This window comes from Nilaparvata lugens, chromosome X, assembly GCF_014356525.2.
Source record: "Nilaparvata lugens isolate BPH chromosome X, ASM1435652v1, whole genome shotgun sequence".
Lineage (NCBI taxonomy): Eukaryota > Metazoa > Arthropoda > Insecta > Hemiptera > Delphacidae > Nilaparvata > Nilaparvata lugens.
Window position 1 is genome coordinate 80,542,208 of NC_052518.1, and position 18,841 is coordinate 80,561,048.

The 18,841-nt window shown below is 32.3% G+C and overlaps 1 protein-coding gene across 10 annotated transcripts in view; it reads right to left on the bottom strand.

Moving 5' to 3' along the window:
* Positions 1–18,841, bottom strand: part of LOC111045478 (flocculation protein FLO11) — a 66,546-nt gene that overhangs the window by 21,200 nt on the left and 26,505 nt on the right. For 6 of the 10 annotated variants that reach the window (XM_039441704.1, XM_039441706.1, XM_039441700.1 and 3 more), the window contains exons 5-9: positions 17,960–18,031; positions 15,851–15,961; positions 11,610–11,720; positions 4,027–4,071; positions 3,761–3,829 (exon numbers count right to left, since the gene is read on the bottom strand). In XM_039441704.1, the coding sequence (XP_039297638.1) occupies positions 3,761–3,829; positions 4,027–4,071; positions 11,610–11,720; positions 15,851–15,961; positions 17,960–18,031 (408 nt within the window). Of the gene's footprint in view, positions 1–3,760; positions 3,830–4,026; positions 4,072–4,434; positions 4,552–11,609; positions 11,721–15,850; positions 15,962–17,959; positions 18,032–18,841 lie in introns of all 10 variants that reach the window. The other 4 variants (XM_039441698.1, XM_039441701.1, XM_039441697.1 and 1 more) reach the window with 1 other exon arrangement.

Genomic DNA, 18,841 nt, shown 5'->3' on the forward strand with positions numbered 1-18,841 from the left:
CTAGGACTGTTCTGAATCCGAATCACTACTTTACACACTTTTTTCCAAAGTTACCCCGTTTCGCATCTAGAGTTCACATACTTGCGCTTACAGAAAAATCCACCAGATCCGCGCCACATTCGTCATACACACATTCATCATACACTCTTTCCGGTTGGACCTACAAAACGGGACTCTGAAGTGTGTATTCTCCATTATTATGTAGCCTACGAAATGAGATGATCTGAGTATGCCTTTTGAGTTAATATCCTACTAAATGGGGTACATAACCGGTATTTATCTTCACATATTTTTGTCTATTATGTTTCGAAAGTGGAAGTCTACAGGTTTTTTCTTTGACAGGAAGTCACTGAAAATTGGCAACACTGTCTATAGTCAAGTCAATGAATACATTCAGTGATAACTTCTACTGCGAGATCTATATGGATTATCTACACTCTCCACACCACATGTTATTATTCAAAAACATAACAATGTTTCAAAAACCTCGTACCTCTCCCTTGATGTTTCCAGCAAAACTAAGGGAGGGAAGCTAGAACTCTCTACAATTTGAAGCAACATTGCTATTTTAGATTGTGCTTAGAAGTTTAGAGGGACTTTTGATATGGTTCACTGTTAATTTCAATATAAGAGTTTTTAAATTATTGAATCACTGACACAATAATATTGTTGTATAAGCTGTAAGAAATGAGTATGGGATTTCCACAGTTTCAGATTTTTCACTTGATTATAATGAAGTTATATTACTGAGAGTATTCACTTAAAATGAATAATAATTATGTTCAAAAAGGAAAACATAGGGAAGAGTTGTCAGAAGAGGAATGCTTTGTATTATGAGTTCATACTATGTAAATTAATGAATTAACATTCAATTCTAATCAAAATAATGAAAACGAGACTCCTCAATAATTCTCGAGGAACAAGAAAACTTCACACTGTATTATAATTGTAGAACTTGATATAATAAGAGTATGATGTATCAGAAGTTGTCTATTATAGTAAGGGATCATTTATTCAGTATACTTATACAGTATATTTATACAGTATGCAATCTCCCTTTTTATTCGGATTAGTTGTAGGCTACGGTATGTTCAAATTGAGAAGTTTGTTTTGAAATTCATAGAATTGACGAAATTTATCCCATGTTAACATTTCAAGTAAACTCTCAATAATATTATTATTCTGTAATCGATAAGAATTATTTGAAACTTGCTTGAATTCTAAAGCTGATTAATGCAGTTGAAGATTGATATAATGTATAAAAAATGATGAAACTTGTGAGAGGTATAGAATCGTCTACATTTCAAGTCAGATTGAAAGCTTTAAATTTGAAAGAATTCTCTATTTAAGGGCCGGTTTCCGAGCTCGGGATTTAGCTAAGTTCACTTTTGATATGGTTCACTGTACATTTCAATATAAAAGTTTTCAAATTATGATAACACTGACACAATATTGTTGTATAAGCTGTAAGGAATGATTATGGAATTTCCACAGTTTCAGATGTTTCACTTGATTGTAATAAAGTTGTATTACTGAGAGTATTCAGTTGAAATAGATAATAATTATGTATGAGAAGAAAATATAGAAAAGAATTGACAAAAGAGGAACCCCCAGTATTGATAGATCATACTATGTAAAATTATGAACATTCAATTGTGATTAAAATAATGGAAACGAGTAGAGTTCAATAATTCTCGAGGAACAAGAAAACTTTACACTCTATTATAATTGTAGAACTTGATATAATAATAGTGTATTGTGTCAGGAGTTGTCTATTAAAGTAAGAGATCATTTCTAGAGTATATATGCAATCTCCCTTTTTTCGGATCAGTAGGCTATGTTCAAATTGAGAAGTTTGTTTTGAAATACATAGAATTGACGAAATTTCTCCCATGTTAACATTTCAAGTGAACTCTCAGTAATTATTATTCAGTACCGTAATCAATAAGAATTATTAAAACTGGCTTGGATTCTAAAGCTGATTAATGCCGTTAAAGATTGATATGATGTAGAAAACAATAATTGAACTTGTGAGAGGTACAATTGTCTACATTTCAAGTCGGATTGAGAGCCTTTAATTTGAAAGAATTCTCTATTCAGATGGTATTGTCTGAATAGAATAAAATTATTCGAGCTCAGTAGAGTTTTTTTGAAATTACGAGAATTCACCCTCCACAAAAGAAATTGAAGAAATCTCTGAGAAATTTCATTTTATTTATATTACACGTAGGCTATAGACCAAAAAATATGAGGTTGAGAATATAGTCGAACCTCTCTATAACGTACCTTCACTTGACGAAATCCTCTACACAACGAATTTTCACCTGGTCCCATGACATTTTGGAGTTTTGTCTGCTTATTTACCTCTATTTAACGAATTTCGGACCTCTCAACAACAAAGTTTTCTCTTGACTTCAACATACAAAATGTAGTGTGTATAGGAAGTAGACGATCATTTTCAAGGAATTGTTTATTCAACAGAAAGGTCAATAGACTGAAAATAATGACAATTCAGGTAGGAAGAAGATGGGTAGTGGACAGTCAATAGAGGTTGAAAGACATGTCGGTAATTGAATGCAAGTTACTCTAAATTGAATTTCAAGAACTTGTCATTTGTAGACCAGGCAGGTGAACGACTGGACTTTCTAAATCTTGCTTTGTCACACATTTCAATTCTTTGAACTGACTAAGAAGATGATGGTTGTGACGAACTTGAGGAGAAGAATCCGTCAGATCAAGAAGTTCTAGAAGCTTTCAAAATTATCAGGCAAGGATTACATCTGAAAAATAGTGTTCCAGCCTTTTTATGTTCGACTGTTTGAATAGATGTGAGTCGTTTATTGAACATGATGTTTTATTCAAATGCAGAATTCAACCGAAAATTACTCACTTTTTCAAATAAAACATTAAAAAATAGGGAAGTTGAGTTATTATAGTATTTATAGTGAATTTATTGTCAAAATTACCGTATTTTGCGTTCAATCTAATACAGTAGTAGTGTAAAAAGTACTAAAAAATCTTTGGTGAAGGAAGTTGAAAAATATTGTTACTGAGTATGAACTTTGATAAAACTCTACTAATAGTACACATCAAGCTTTCTAGAAATAAATTGGTGAGTTTACTTACCTATTACATTCTATAAATAATTAAAAAACAGGGTTTTTTATTTTAAACAGAATGAATTTTCAAATTTCCATATTTATATTGGCCTAATAGGTACCCTACCTACTTTCGAGATGATATATTTTATGTACCATATTCATTTATTCACCGCCGTGATACCATATTACAAGATCCATAAGATCGTGGCAGTTTTCTTGACAGAACAACCTCTCAATAACGAATACCTTTCAGCAGCGAATTTTTTCTCGGGATGATCGACTTCGTTATACAGAGGTTCGACTGTATTTTAAAAATTGTGTTATATGATAGAAATTAACATACGTGAGCTTCATCTGTAGTGGGAGTAATTCTCATTTAAGAAATACGGAATGTGAAGGACTCAAATCTCGTTCAAATTGCTCTGGAGTTTTGCCCTCTTTTCGAATCATAATGAGCGTTCTCAATTATTTACTAGCTATTGAAGAGTATTGCAAACCTATTGAAGATTAAAAACCTATTAACATTACTTATTTATCTCAAGTTAGTTTCCTATTGACGAACCTCTAAATATAGATGATTTCTTTTATGTTTCAGATGTTAAATATTCTGAATAGTTATAATATAGCCTACTCTCAACTCTCAGGTGATTGACAATTACCTGTTGATGGTTTTGAAGATGACTTGGTCTTAGCGGATGAAGCTCCACTTCCTTTGCACGCGCTCTCAACTGCAAAACAACAACACAATTATTCAATCATAAAGTTCCACCTACTTTCTTTCAATTTCAATGACTAGTTATCATGTGAAGAATATAATGTTCAACCAATTCAATAATTTAATAGTTTATAATAATTGAATTTTTTTGAAAATACTCTAAGGTCAATTACCAAAATTCTGAAGTACCTAATTGTAATTGATAATTACCTCCTAATGCTGCAGACCAAGCTCCTTCATCCTGGGCTCTTGCCACTGCAAACAAACATAATCTATTAACATTCTTGAAACTTCTCATTATTCAATGAATAAGTGACATAGAAACATTCTAGTATTCCCACAAACATATCAGTTATTCAAGAAAAGAAAAAATATAGTTCAGAATAACATTATCCACATCATTGCTCAAATTAATTCGGATGTTATAGGACTTGGAGAAAATTTCAGCATAGAAACATTTGGCAATGGAAATGGATGGTGGTTTGCATACCACTTAAATCTCTAGCTTATAAGATTCCACCTAATGAGTGAATCACCCTATGTGAAAAAAGACAATAAAAAAAAGCGTGATAGTACTGATAAATAGTTATAAAATATATTATGTTTACAATTGAATACCTAGTCTCTCCATCAAGGACCTTTTTCCCCCTCTTTCTTCAGCCTTTTCTTCCTCTATGGTTTGTAGAGGAATCGTTGGTAACAAGTATATGTTACTTGTGGAGTCGGAAAAAATCGCTAAAATATAACAAAATAAAACTTAGAATGTTTATACCTAAAAATATTTCTTTAGAATCTTATAGATATTCATTGATCAGAACTAGAAAAAAAGTAAATTTCTATGGCTTTTGTTGGAGTGGAGTTCCTTGAAGGTCTTACACCTCACCTAAATTCAAGCCGTCAATGGGCCTTACGACTGTTTACTTCAGCCGGGACCAACAGTTTAACGTGCCCATCCGATGAAACACTGAAATGACCATGATCATTATTATTATTGTTTTGACATGTCACCAGTCATTTGATTAATACTCAGTGGCGGCGCTTCCATAAGGGCCAAGTGGGCCGGGGGCCGGGCCCACCCAAATGAAACAGTAAAATACATTTTAAAATGCTTTAGGTTATGTGGCTTATTATTATTGAATAAAATACAATATAAATTAATTTTGAACTGTCAACTGGAAAAAAATCTTGTTGAAATACCATGCAAATGCATCCGTAGCCTTCGTAGAGTACGTACGAGCTCAATATATTATTCAGTATATCACTGAATAGGTACGAGTTCAGTATATCACTGATACTGAAAATGTGATGTACCATGTGACGATTGTGAATAAATAAATAAATAAACTTTGAAGTTGACAGCTTATTCTTATGACTGATATCAGTTTTGTTTCAACGTTTTGGACAGTGAGACTCTTCAAAGAATTGAGAATTTTTCCACTACCTTTAAAATACAATCCAAAAACTGACTTCAATAAAAAACCACAACATCACCAACAAACATAGAATACTAACACTATAAAAAATATAATATTTATTGAACACTAACAGAAATAATTTTGATAATTGTAAAAATACAATACCTAAAATTAACCAAAATTACTCTAGGCAAGACACTCAAAGACATTCAATTTATTAATTCATTAACTTCTTAATTTAATAAATTAGCTCATTTATTAATTTTTCATTTATTCATTCATTTATCTATTTATTTATTTATATATTCATCTATTCATTTATTCACTTAGCTACTCATTTATTTATTTATTTAACTATTTATCTATTCATCCATTTATTTATTCAGGTAGCCTATAATAATGTACCGTACAACAGTATGGGAGTACATGGAGAAAATCTCAAAAATAGCTCCCCAATCAAGAGAATTACCAAACAATTAGTTTAAACTGATTGACAGAAAGATAAAATATGAGGAAAAATACTATATTATGTTAGTAGAAACAAAGAACAGAAACTGAGTTAACAAAAATATAAGATAAGAAAGAGCGAAACAGGCCACTTATGATTCTGAGGTCCAACATAGGAAAGTAGGTGTCTACATTGGGCCAAGCTGATAACATGCCTTCTTGAACTGACCAACGATCTATACTGTACAGTCCGAGCGCAAATGCCATGAATAAGGCATTCCGTGGTCATTTTCGGGTAACAGCCGTGGGAGATGTCTCAATTTCTTCGTTAGGTCTAGCATAAGTATAGTGATGATGATAAGTCGAAATCACATGCAAACGCAAACACCTCGGAAACAAGATGGACGCCATAATTTTCAGGGTTTTGCTATATCAGCGTTTTGAGTTCAAAAATTGAAACATGTCCTAAAAGGACATCATTTTGGAACTCTGGAGAACATTCAAAAGACTGTGACCGACCAGTTAAAAGCCATACCAATTGAAGACTTCCAGCGCTGCTACCAAGAGTGGAACGACGACTCCGCCGATGTATAGCTTCCCAAGGGAACTACTTTGAAGGGGATAACATTGTTGTTTGAAAATAATAAAAACTTTGGTTAGTATGAAATCAGTCTCATTATTTTTCTAACACACCTCATAAATCATATTTCAGGAACTGAATACAACTGGAATATCAAAGGTAACTATGCTTACATTATATTTACATAGCTCTATAATATAATAGCAATATTGGTGAAGTGTAGTTTTAGAGCAGAGTCACAGTGATCCATCACTGACTATTTGTTTCGTTTGAACGCCTGATCTGTTGTTCTGTAATAATTAAGTACGTATGATTACATATCAATTTGAAGGTCTTCCTGTGTTCTAGAAGTTTTATTTGTAACATTGTGTTGTTCAAAGATTGCATAATAGCCTTTTGAAGAGAATAGAAATGTATGCAAACGTTGGATATCGAACCATTTTAGCTTGCACACTGATAACTACCAAGCAGTCGCAGCTAAAATAAAAAGGTATGACATCAATTGTAGGGAATTATGTGAGGAAGACATGGAAAGTATTTTACAATAAGATACTATCATTTTATTTGGATGAATGAAATACAAATAAGATATTACAGTATAAACTATTCAAATTCAATTTTCAGAGTATAATAAAATCTAACCTCATACCTCATAGTACTTCGTTTATCGCGAGACCTGGTGGATAATTTTGGAACTACTTGGGCAATATCCATGGTGCTGAACGTTTTTTTAAATAGTTTATGAGACGGAATCAGTCTATGCTTCTAGAATTGAAAAGAGTTCTCTGCAATAATATAGGTACTATCATTTTATTTGGATGAATGAAATACAGATCAGATATGCAGGGTGATTCATAATTATGGTAAAATACGTGATAGTAGAGGTAAAAATAAGAAAAAAAGTTCATATAAACATATATCCATAAACGCTTCATTAGCGAGCTATACAGGGTGAAAGATTTCGCCCGGAATTCAGTTCCTCTGGTGAAATACACTGATGCTGAATTGTTTGGGGACTAGTTTTTGAAAAACTTATGCTGGATTCATATGGAAAAATATAATAAAATCATCTTATTGTCATTTGAAAGAATAAAATAGTATAAACTCAACCTCCCACATAATTGAACATAATCTTTTAGATTATTTAGACGAATCAGAATAAAAAATACTTGGTCAATTTCCTGTTATTCAGATTACCTTTTTAGATTCGATAGAGCTATGACCTTCCACTTTTGCTTTCGGAAGTGCTTAATGAACAATTATTCTCATATATATAGACTATATATATATTGTTTATTTTTCTGTGTGGCGAAAAATAGCGTTCGCACCACGGGCAAAAATGTTTTCCTCCACCTACTGTCTAAAGTACTTACTTTACTCCCTGAAACCTAATACTAAAGTGTCACTTTTTCGCTCTCGGTAGTAAAAAACAGAAAAACTCCCCAGGGAGTAAAAGTGACTCCATTTAAATAACATGGGGAGCATCTCTATTTTGAAACTCACATTGTAATAGGTTAGAAGGTCTAAGCTCAGATGAGAAAGCATAATAGAGGTGTCTGTCATTGAGTCAACTGAATTCAATACCACAACCAGAAATTTGATTAACTCATGAAATATATGTTTGTATGATAATTATTATATTCTTAATATTAGTGGACGATAAAAATTTATACAATTTTAAAAATATTTTATTCTATTCAAAATACCAGCCAACAAATATTTTTGATCTGCAATTCAAATCTGATCCGCATGATCTGGAGTCAGCCATTTTTGATAGCTGCTCAGCTGATATAATTGTTACAACTTTTGCTGATAGATAGCACAATCGGCAGTGCCAATCAGACGACCGGTTTTTAGGTTTTAGATTTAGGTTATGTTATAGGAATCATTGTAAACAATACGTAAGTTATTAGAATGGCTTTATTTGCAGTTTCTATAGAAAAATGTAGATGGAGGAAAAATGTTGTGTACATCACAAGTGAAAAATACCTTTTCGCCACACTTGGATGTAATGAGCTGGTTTACGTGCGTCATATGGAGGCCGAAAGTGACTGTTTTCCGACCAGGCCGGTGAAACTTTATGGCCCTAGGGCTGTAAAATGACCTTGAATAACAGCTGATCGTGTCCGATCTCACAAAAATCATAGAGAGATAATCTCATAACGACTGTAATAATCTATATAATTATGTATCGTGAATCGCAGTATTATGTCTATAATATATTTTATAAATTACTGTTTCATAATTTAATATTTATCATTGTGTTTTTGATATCAAACAATAGAATACGATGATATCTCCATAGCCTCAACAATATAATGTTGGCTGCATTGTCCATTGTCAGAAAGGTACATATCGCAAGTATTTAAAAGTGAAGAATTGAATTTGAAATCAAAGTACAATAATTGTATCAATATTTAAAAGTGAGCTAGAGTAATAATTGTTTCTTTTTTATTATCGAATTCCACTCTTCTTAATGCAATACAATCAACAATAATAATAAGAAAATACAGCAGAGATCTGAAGTTCAAGGTAAGCCTACTGGTGAAACTCAGCCTTGACTGAAAAATTCCTAGTAATTTTTCCGTAATTCATTATTAAAACTTTTAGATAATTTGTCTTCAATATTAAACCATATAGAGAAAACATTGGGCCCACTCAAGATTGAATCTTCAAATGTTTTCTCTATGATTTAACTATTTTCAGAGCAATATTTTGTTTTGAAAATGCCAGCAAACCGGCTTCAAATTTACCGCTATACACTATATTATAGTAGCCTACATACGTAACCTGACTCAATTCAGAGGCTAAGTGTTATCAGTCAGGCCCCTTTATTCAACAATACGCTAAGGCCGAGAGCGTGAAGGTGTAATACATCAGAACACAGAGCTCAGTGAATAACAAACATGATCTAGGTTCGAATCTCGGTCAATGCTTATTTTTTTGTCGATGAATTTCGATTTTTATTACCTATTTTTTATATTAGTTACCGTAATTTAAATTTCAATCAATTTTTTACATATATTTTGAGACAAAACTGTGAAATATGCAATTATATTCATTTTTTCATCACATTATTTCATAATAGTAATGAGAATTCTATTCATCCATCTATCCATGATATATTGCACCGGGCGCAAAGCTCGTGTCTAATATTAATAGTATAAAAATATGGTCACTATTGTAAATTATTAATTAGTAATATTGAAATTAATTGACAGTAAAAGTTGTCATAACCAAGATTCTAACTATCAAAATGGGCTGTTTGAATTTTATTTATTTTTTAATTTCTTATATATTGGGAAGTTTTTTTTGGTATATGATATATTGCACCGGACACAAAGCTCGCGTCTAATATTAATAGTATAAAAATATGGTCACTATTGTAAATTATTAATTAGTAATATTGAAATTAATTGACAGTAAAAGTTGTCATAACCAAGATTCTAACTATCAAAATGGGCTGTTTGAATTTTATTTATTTTTTAATTTCTTATATATTGGGAAGTTTTTTTTGGTGTGGCGAAAAATAGCATTTGCACCATGGGCAAAAATGAATTTCCGGCTCTCAATCTTTTCTAGTCCTCGGCCTACGGCCTCGGACTTAAAAACCAATTTCGAGCCGGAAATATCTCATTTTCGGCCCTAGGTGTGAAATATACTATTTCTCCCTCAGGAAAATTGCTGCCCTCGGCTTCGCCTTGGGCTTCAAACTTTTTCCCACAGGGAGAAAAAGTCATACTTTTCACTCTAGATATACAAATAACTATTTTCCGGCTCTCAATCTTTTCTAGTCCTCGGCCTGTGGCTTCGGACTTGAAAACCGATTTCGAGCCGGAAAAGTCTCATTTTCGGCCCTAGGTGCGAAATATACTATTGTTGCAATATTCTTATTAGAACTAAAGATATGGACGATTTCCGTAATGCTTGCCAGAAAGCCTTGAGACAGCTAAGGCAAGGTACCCAACCAGAGAGTTGAGTGGTCGAGTATGCTCCACTCTACGGGAAGGCAGCTCTATTATATTCTAGTATACTCTTTGCATGCAGTTCGCTATCCAGTTAGTATACAGAGTGGGTGAAATGTCCGAGAAGGCTTAATATCTCATACACAAATGTAATTTGATGGTGAGTGTGATTGGGGATCTTACTCAAATTGAAAATACTACTTTACTATGACTTCAAAAATCTGGTCCGCCATCTTGGATCCGCCATATTGAATGCAACTTTTTTTTTTAAATAGGAAGGTGGTCATGCGATACATGATTTCAATACGAAATTTCAAGAAAAAATGAATGGTGGAAACCGCACATCGATATCTCAAGCCGTTCAGAAGATATTCACATTATTAATCAATATTATTCAAAGCAGAAAGGAGAGAAAAAAGTATGAGAACGGCTTAGTATCTCATGAAAGATTGTGATTCCAAGGTGGGTGTGGTTGGGGCTTCCTCTCAAATTGAAAAAACTACTTTACTATGACTTCAAAAATCTGGTCCGCCATCTTGGATCCGCCATATTGAATGGAACTTTATTTTTTTAAATAGGAAGGTTGTCATGCGATACATGATTTCAATACGAAATTTCAAGAAAAAATGAATGGTGGAAGCCGCACATCGATATCTCAAACCGTTCAGAAGATATTCACATTATTAATCAATACCACTTATGTATTTCATTTCTGATATGCATGATATTTATTAATAATGTGAACATCTTCTGAACGGTTTGAGATATCGATATGCGGCGACCTTTTTTTTAGAAATTTCGTATCAAAATCATGTATCACATGACCACCTTCCTATTTAAAAAAAAAACGTTGCATTGAATATGGCGGATCCAAGATGGTGGACCATATTTTTAAATTCTTAGTAAAGTAGTATTTTCAATTTGATTAGGATACCCGATGACACCCACAATAAAATTACCATTGTGTATGAGATATTAAGCCGTTCTCGGACTTTTTTCTTTCCTTTCTGCTTTGAATAGTATTGATTAATAATGTGAATATCTTCTGAACTGTTTGAGATATCGATATGCGGTTTCTGCCATTCTTTTTTTCTTGAAATTTTGTATCGAAATCATGTATCGCATGACCAACTTCCTATTTGAAAAAAATAAAGTTGCATTCAATATGGCGGATCCAAGATGGTGGACCAGATTTTTGAAGTCATAGTAAAGTATTATTTTCAATTTGAGTAGGATCCCCAATCACACCCACCGTCAAATAACCTTTGTGTATGAGATATCAAGCCGTTCTCGGACTTTTCACCCATTCTGTATATAGATCGTTAAGGAACTGACTGGGCGTCTTATATTAGTAAAGAAACAATTTCGTCGCGGGACTGGGATTACCTGTTTCCTGATGCACCGTAATTATTCCAGATGAAGTCCTGCGATAAACAGGCGCGTACTTCACAAATTTCCTAGCTGGACGATAAAGCGGTCGTTGAGAGTGATCAAGGTCTGCAATCAATTTTTCACATCTTAGAAAACATACAACGTATTTTGTGAAACATTTATATAATTTCAGAAAACAATGAATCCTAACAATATTCAAAACATTTTTATTTTTATCTCATTAGAAACGTTTCCATTTTGGAAACACAAACTACTAAAACCAATATAACCTAATATAATTTATTAGTTATGAGTAAGTGAGTGAATCAGTGGCATTTTGCTTTTAAACTTTTAAACTCCCCACCAATATTCTAGGGTCTAGGGTATTGTTCCTGGGTACATGTCTAAATATCATTTTCAAAAGTCCTTAGTTACTCAAACAGACGTAATTTTGTTTTTTCACTCACTATTATTTTCCTAAATAATGGCTGAACATACAAAAGTGAAACTTTGCACAATCATTCATGACAACTAGACAGCTACAAAAAATTATGACAATTTCTCCAATTTATAAAACAGAATGGCGGCCGTTTAAAAATGTATTACTTGAATAACCAAGGAACCGTGAATTTTATAAAACAAAAAAAAAGAATAATTTTTATAGTAAATTAATATACGAATCGTTCAACCCCTCATTTTTCTAGATTCTACGAATATTAAGTGATATATGACAGCTTTAGTAGTAGGTAACCTAGCTTTAGAGGGTAATCTAACGTTTTATTATTGTTTAAAGTAATTCAAATTCGGCTTCCATATCTTACTAATAACATGCGATGCAATTTGAGATTGTTGCATTATTGAGGCAGACTTTAACAGCATGCCTTGAAGTGAAGTTCAGTGGTAGCCTATCACTAAAGCTACCATATCTCACCTAATATTCGTTCAATCTTGAAAAATTGGTTGTCAATCGATTTGTAATTGAATATACTAGAAAAAGTTATTCTTATGTACTTTTTTTGTTAAATAAACGGTTTTTGTTATTCGATAAATAATATTTTGATCAGTTCCCATTTTACAATATGAATTGGAAGAATTGCCAAATTGTAGCTCTGTCAAGTTGTGATAAATGATTGTTCAAAGTTCCACTTCCTTATGTTCAGCCATTATTTAGAAAAAAATAGTTACTTTAAAAAACAAAATAGCGTCTGTGTGAGTAGTTAAGGACTTCCGGACAGTTTGAAAACTATATTTAGACATCTTTCGTACCCAGGAACAATGCCTAAAAATTGCTAGGGAACAGGGGAGCCAAGCCCCCCCAAGGGCAATGGCGTATGCCCCCCCCCCCAATCCAAGTGTAATGCCCCCCCACAAAGTACCCCAATTCCCAACCATTTAGTTTTTAACATTAGTCAGTGTATGGCAATATAATTCACATCTTACATTCTAATCTTCCAAAGGTCATTATTTACCTTTGGTCTTGTAAGGAATTCTTTCTGTTTTCACAATATTGTAAAAATATATACATTCTTATCTCTTTTAAAATAGAAATAAAGTATCGTTTTGATATCATTTTTGAGACTAGCAGTGCACCCGTTCTTGTTCGGGAGGACTAGAAAGTACTACATTACATCAGGAAAAACTACATGACAAATATTTTAATAGTATGTTGAAAGATAAGTTAGGGAGGCTTTGTTTTTTAAATGTCAAGGTTTCTTATAAAAAGTTGAATAATAATACTATCATTGATAATTCTTTATTGCAAAAGAATATTGCATAGCAATTTTGGTAAACATTCATACAAATTTGGAACGATTTTAATCATACAATATATTATCATGTCGGCAAGTTTAGGTATTCTAAATCCTATACTATTAAACGAGCAATTTCTGTTTAGATGGTTACGGTATATGTATTTCACTGGATCTCGAAAACGGCTCTAACGATTCTCACGAAATTAAGAACATAGTAGGTTTATAATATAAAAATTTGATTGCACTAGGTCTCATCCCTGGGGAAACTCACTGAAGGACATTGAAAGAATTTATTCATCCTTGGAAAAACAGCTGATAATTTCGTCGTCTGTTGATAATGGAAGTGAGTGAGCGAGAGCATGTGTGTGGGACTGAGACAAAATTATGACTCAGCTGTTGAACTTTTGTACCTAATTCAATCAGGTACTTAGTGGCAGTTGTACAAAAGCCGGTCAAATTTTAATCCTGATTAATTCCAGTAGAACCAATCAGATAAGCTATCTTTTGAGATGGTCTTCTGTGATTTGGTTCACGTGAAATTAATCAGGATTAAAATTTAACATGCTTTTGTGAGAGAAATTTTTGCATTCCTCTGCGAATTAAACTCAATCCACTGTGATTAGATAGAACCTTTCTGTATGAACTATGAATATTTATTATAATTTCTTCTTTCGTAATAATTTTTATATGCTTTTGTAGGTATTCCAGAGCGGAGCTTGGTGCCCCGATATTTATCATAAATTGGAACAGGTTGTCACTGATGTTGTGTTATTGGTAGTATTCACTTTTTAACATTACAGGAGGAAATAACACAAGTTGAACAAAATGTACCTTCAAATGGTTTGGTTTTTGGATATCATCTGAACAAGTACATTTTGTAAATTCTATCTATTAATACCAAATATTAGGGCAGCGAGCTTTGCTCGTTATTTATTCATTGATAAACAGAACTCAATTCTTTAAAATGATTGGGGAAGGACTAACAGACACAGCCCAAAACTGTTTCTTCCCCGAATTTTGATTTATACACAATAAAATTTATAGTTGGAATATTTAATATTCCAAAAAGTAGGTTATGTTTCCAAAAAGTAGTATATAGTGTTAAAACTTTAAACACTTATAACTTTTGACAGAATGATCAGATCTGCTTGTACTACAGCTCATTCTTCTCGCTAGTTCGATTCGCATTGACCGCTCAAGGCGGTTCAAAATCATGTATCATAACTGAAATTTGATAGAAGAATAAAAAATTCCTCCTTTAGTGTATTTTAGACCATATTTAACACAGATAAATGGCCGATTTCTATATTCAAAACTGTGTATCTCGGTAACCCGAAATGATAAAAAATGGTACTTGGTCTTGATTTGAAGAACTTCTCTTTCATGTGAGGTAAATGAATTTTGTAAAAATATAATCGTGAGGTAAGATACGTTTCTTTAAAAAAATCAAGAAATTTGCGTTATATTCCTCATTTTCACAGTCTCGACAGTTTTTCGATAATAAACAGTCATGCAAGATGGATTTAAGGCAACGTAGCTAGCTTATAGAGCATGTAATTCTCTTTCATTTGAGACCAATCGCAAGTTTCTATAATGTACCTCACTCGTTTTAGAGACTCTTGAATAACAGTAAAGTCGCAGAAAAAAATGAGAATAAAAATAATCATTTTCCCAATTGGCTTCAACTTTTGAACGGTATTACAATACAATATGAAATTTATTTGCCATAACATTTTACAATCAGTACTTACATTGAAAATATGATAGATACTATAAGTAATATTATAAATAAGTAAATTTATATAAAAGGCACTACCGGCATAAGTGGAACTTGTTCGCCAGCAGTGAGTGCGATTGAAAATTACAAATATTATAACATTAATCAAGACTAAAAGTGGATATATACTATAATATCCATAGTAGAGAATCAATAAAAACGTACTATAAGAGACGTATTATACACTATGATCTTACAGTTATTACAAAATTATCATTTCATACACTTATCTTAAAATAAACTCTAGATTTTACCCAGTCTTCTATTTCACTACTTAGTTTTTTTGTTATTCTATTTTTTTGTCGGTATTGAAATCAGATAAACGATTCATGAGAGCGAAAAGAGGAGGAAATTCTCTACAACCTTGACTTCTTTTTGGACTTTTTATCTGAAGTGTTTCACAAGATATGCAACTTTGAATATGCGAAAAATTTGTGTTACATTAATCATTTTCACAGTCTCGCAACATATAGAATCACTAGTATCCTTTCATTGTCTTTGATGTCAGAAAAAAATAAAAATAAAAGGGAATGAATGATTCTGTATAATATAATGTAATGTCAAACTTGTTCCAGAAAGCACAAATGATGGACTCACCTTGATTTATACAATACATAGAAAAAATTATTGACAAAAATGTAAATAAGTGCTAGTGCGTTGCCAATATCATTAATGGAAAATATATTTTGTATTATATTGGAAAATATAATTGAAAGCTGGGTACATACGTAACTTTGAGAGTGAAGTATCATCATCAGAATGATTATCTTCAGAATCATCAACATCAGAATCACCATCATCATGGCTAGGTGCGTTTATCATCATCTTCTGCAGGTGGTCTGAAAAAAACATAAGTATGATAATTTAATAATATTACTGGATACCAATTAATCGAGTAAAATCAATCGCTGTGTGAAACCAACATGTAAATTTTTAATAATTAGGTATCATCTTTTTTTTAAAGCACCACTTCATAGTCTAATTGTGATAACTACTGTAACGTAGTACATTTTTATACATTTTCTTGAATACACTACCGGTTTTGGCTAACTACACTACTCTCAAGTATCCAAATGAATTATATTATTATTATCAGGCAGTTAACTAATAACATGCCATATTCCAATTCTTCACGAATATTCTTCTTCTTGAATATCAACGTTCTTAGCAGCTTATTTATTAATTATTTTGTCGTTTTTAGACTTTTCAAGTATTGGGTTATGATTTTGAGCATGTGTTCAACATATTATATGACTTACTGTAGCCTATAGAATTTTGAGTGTCAATTATATTTTGAATTCTTCTTCCATGTTAAATTCTCCAGTATCATTTCCATGGCACAATATTGTCACATAATAAATTGATAGAATAGAATAGAATAGAATTACTTTTTTCATTAGAGTGGCGATGTTTGGACTTTAATTTCCATTCTATCACTTAACGCTGTAAAGCGTTATTTAAGCTACCCAAAGCTATGTGAATTATTCTCATATTTGGAACCTAGTTAAACATTTCTCAATAGAGTCACATGAGGTCATGTGACAATTTTCATTTCGTGATAATAATAATAAATTATCATATTTCGAAGGAGAAAAGCAACAAAACGTTTGAGAATTGGAGCCATGATTAACTTACTTATCAAAGAGTAAGTTGTTTGCTATAAATTATATCTGAAAAAAGGTATTTTTGTGATATTTTCTAAAATCCTAAGTTTTTAGTTATTTAAGAATAAAATTTCAATGGCCGCCATTATGTTTCATGAATTTAAAAAATTGTCATAAATGATTGTGCAAAGTTTCACTTCCATATGTTCAGCCGTTTTTAGAAAGAAATAGTAAGTGGAAAAAAATAGTGGCTGTGTGAGTACTAAGGACTTCCAAACAGTTTGAAAATGATATTTAGACATGTTTCATACACAGGAACATGGCCCTAGAATATTGGAGGGTAATTCTGAAAAAAAACATGTATTTATTGTGTAGAATCACTATTATCCTTTCACTCTATTTGATGCAACCAAGAAAAAAGGGAATAATTATTACAACATATACTGAAAATCATAACCCATTATTTGAAAAGTTTAACAACAAAATAATTAATAACTAAGCTGCTAAAGACGTTAATCAAAATCACAATCCATAGCAAACATATTCAAAGAAGCAGGCTACAAAACAGCATTTAGAACCAACAACAACTTGAAAACCCAACTAAAAATACGGATGATAGACAGCTCACAATTTGGAAAAACAGGGATTTATAAACTAAAATGTAATTCATGCCCAAAATTCTATATAGTTAAAGTGACGGTCTGTCCGTAGATTCAAAATAAGATACAATGAGCACATAAAAGCATTAAATTCGAATTCAGAATCCACATATGCAGAACATTCATTAGCCACAGGACACACTCACAAAAGCATACAGACAGACATTGAAATCTTACACATTCTTCAAAAAAGCCAGAGACTCAGCACACTAAAACAATACGAAATTTTGAAACACCTCAAAAATGACAAATCTAATTTAATAAATGATCAAATAAACTTCAAATCGAATGTAATATTTTCCCACATTTTTGCCACACAGTCCAACCCATAAGAGCAAGCGCCCCTGGTGTCAGGCTGATTAAGCTCCTCTCCAGGAGTGAAATGCATTCCTCAATCAATATTCCAACAAAAGTAAGTGTTTTTTTTTAAATATTTACAAGTAACACAGTGTCTGAACTACAACAAAGTTATTACATAGTGTTTCATCATGGAAAGCAACTTCAATAATTGATGATTATTTATAGAATAATTTTGTGTCTAACTTGTTCTAAAAAGCACGAATGATTGACTCACCTGGAAGCACATCCCGAACTTCATCAACATTAGGCCTACATGTTTTGGTTTTCACAATTTTCGTAGGGGGAACTGGAAAAAACAACAAAACATAATAAATTTAATTATTACTAGAAACCATTTGATCAACAAAACCAATTTTTACTTTCCTTGCCCTATTACCATAGGTAAGGGAAGTATTGCTTTCCAAAAAAATTAAGGTACCCCAATTTATGAATTTCTCTATACGTTTCAAGGTTCCCTGAGTCCAAAAAAGTGGTTTTGGGTATTGGTATGTGTGTATGAGTGTCTGTGTACACGATATCTCATCTCCCAAATAACGGAATGACTTGAAATTTAGAACTTAAGGTCTTTACAATTCATGAAAATAGTGAAATATCAACGCAGAGGAGCTGCGGTAAATAGGAAAACGGACCACATAAGACGGATGCGTGTGGACGCAATTTTTACTTTCCTTGCCCTATTACCATGGGTAAGGAAAGTATTGCTTTCCGAAAAAAATTAAGGTACCCCAATTTCTAAATTTCTATACGTTTCAAGTTCCCCTGGGTCCAAAAAAGTGGTTTTTGGGTATTGGTCTGTATGTGTGTGTTTGTGTGTGTGTGTGTGTGTGTGTGTATGTGCGTCTGTGTACACGATATCTCATCTCCCAATTAACGGAATGACTTGAAATTTGGAACTTAAGGTCCTTACACTATAAGGATCCGACACGAACTATTTCTATCAAATGTTATTCAAGATGGCGACTAAAATGGCAAAAATGTTCTCAAAAACAGGGTTTTCGCGATTTTCTCGTAAACGTCTCCAACGATTTTGATTAAATTTATACCTAAAATAGACATTGTTAAGCTCTATCAACAGCCACAAGTCCCATATCTGTGA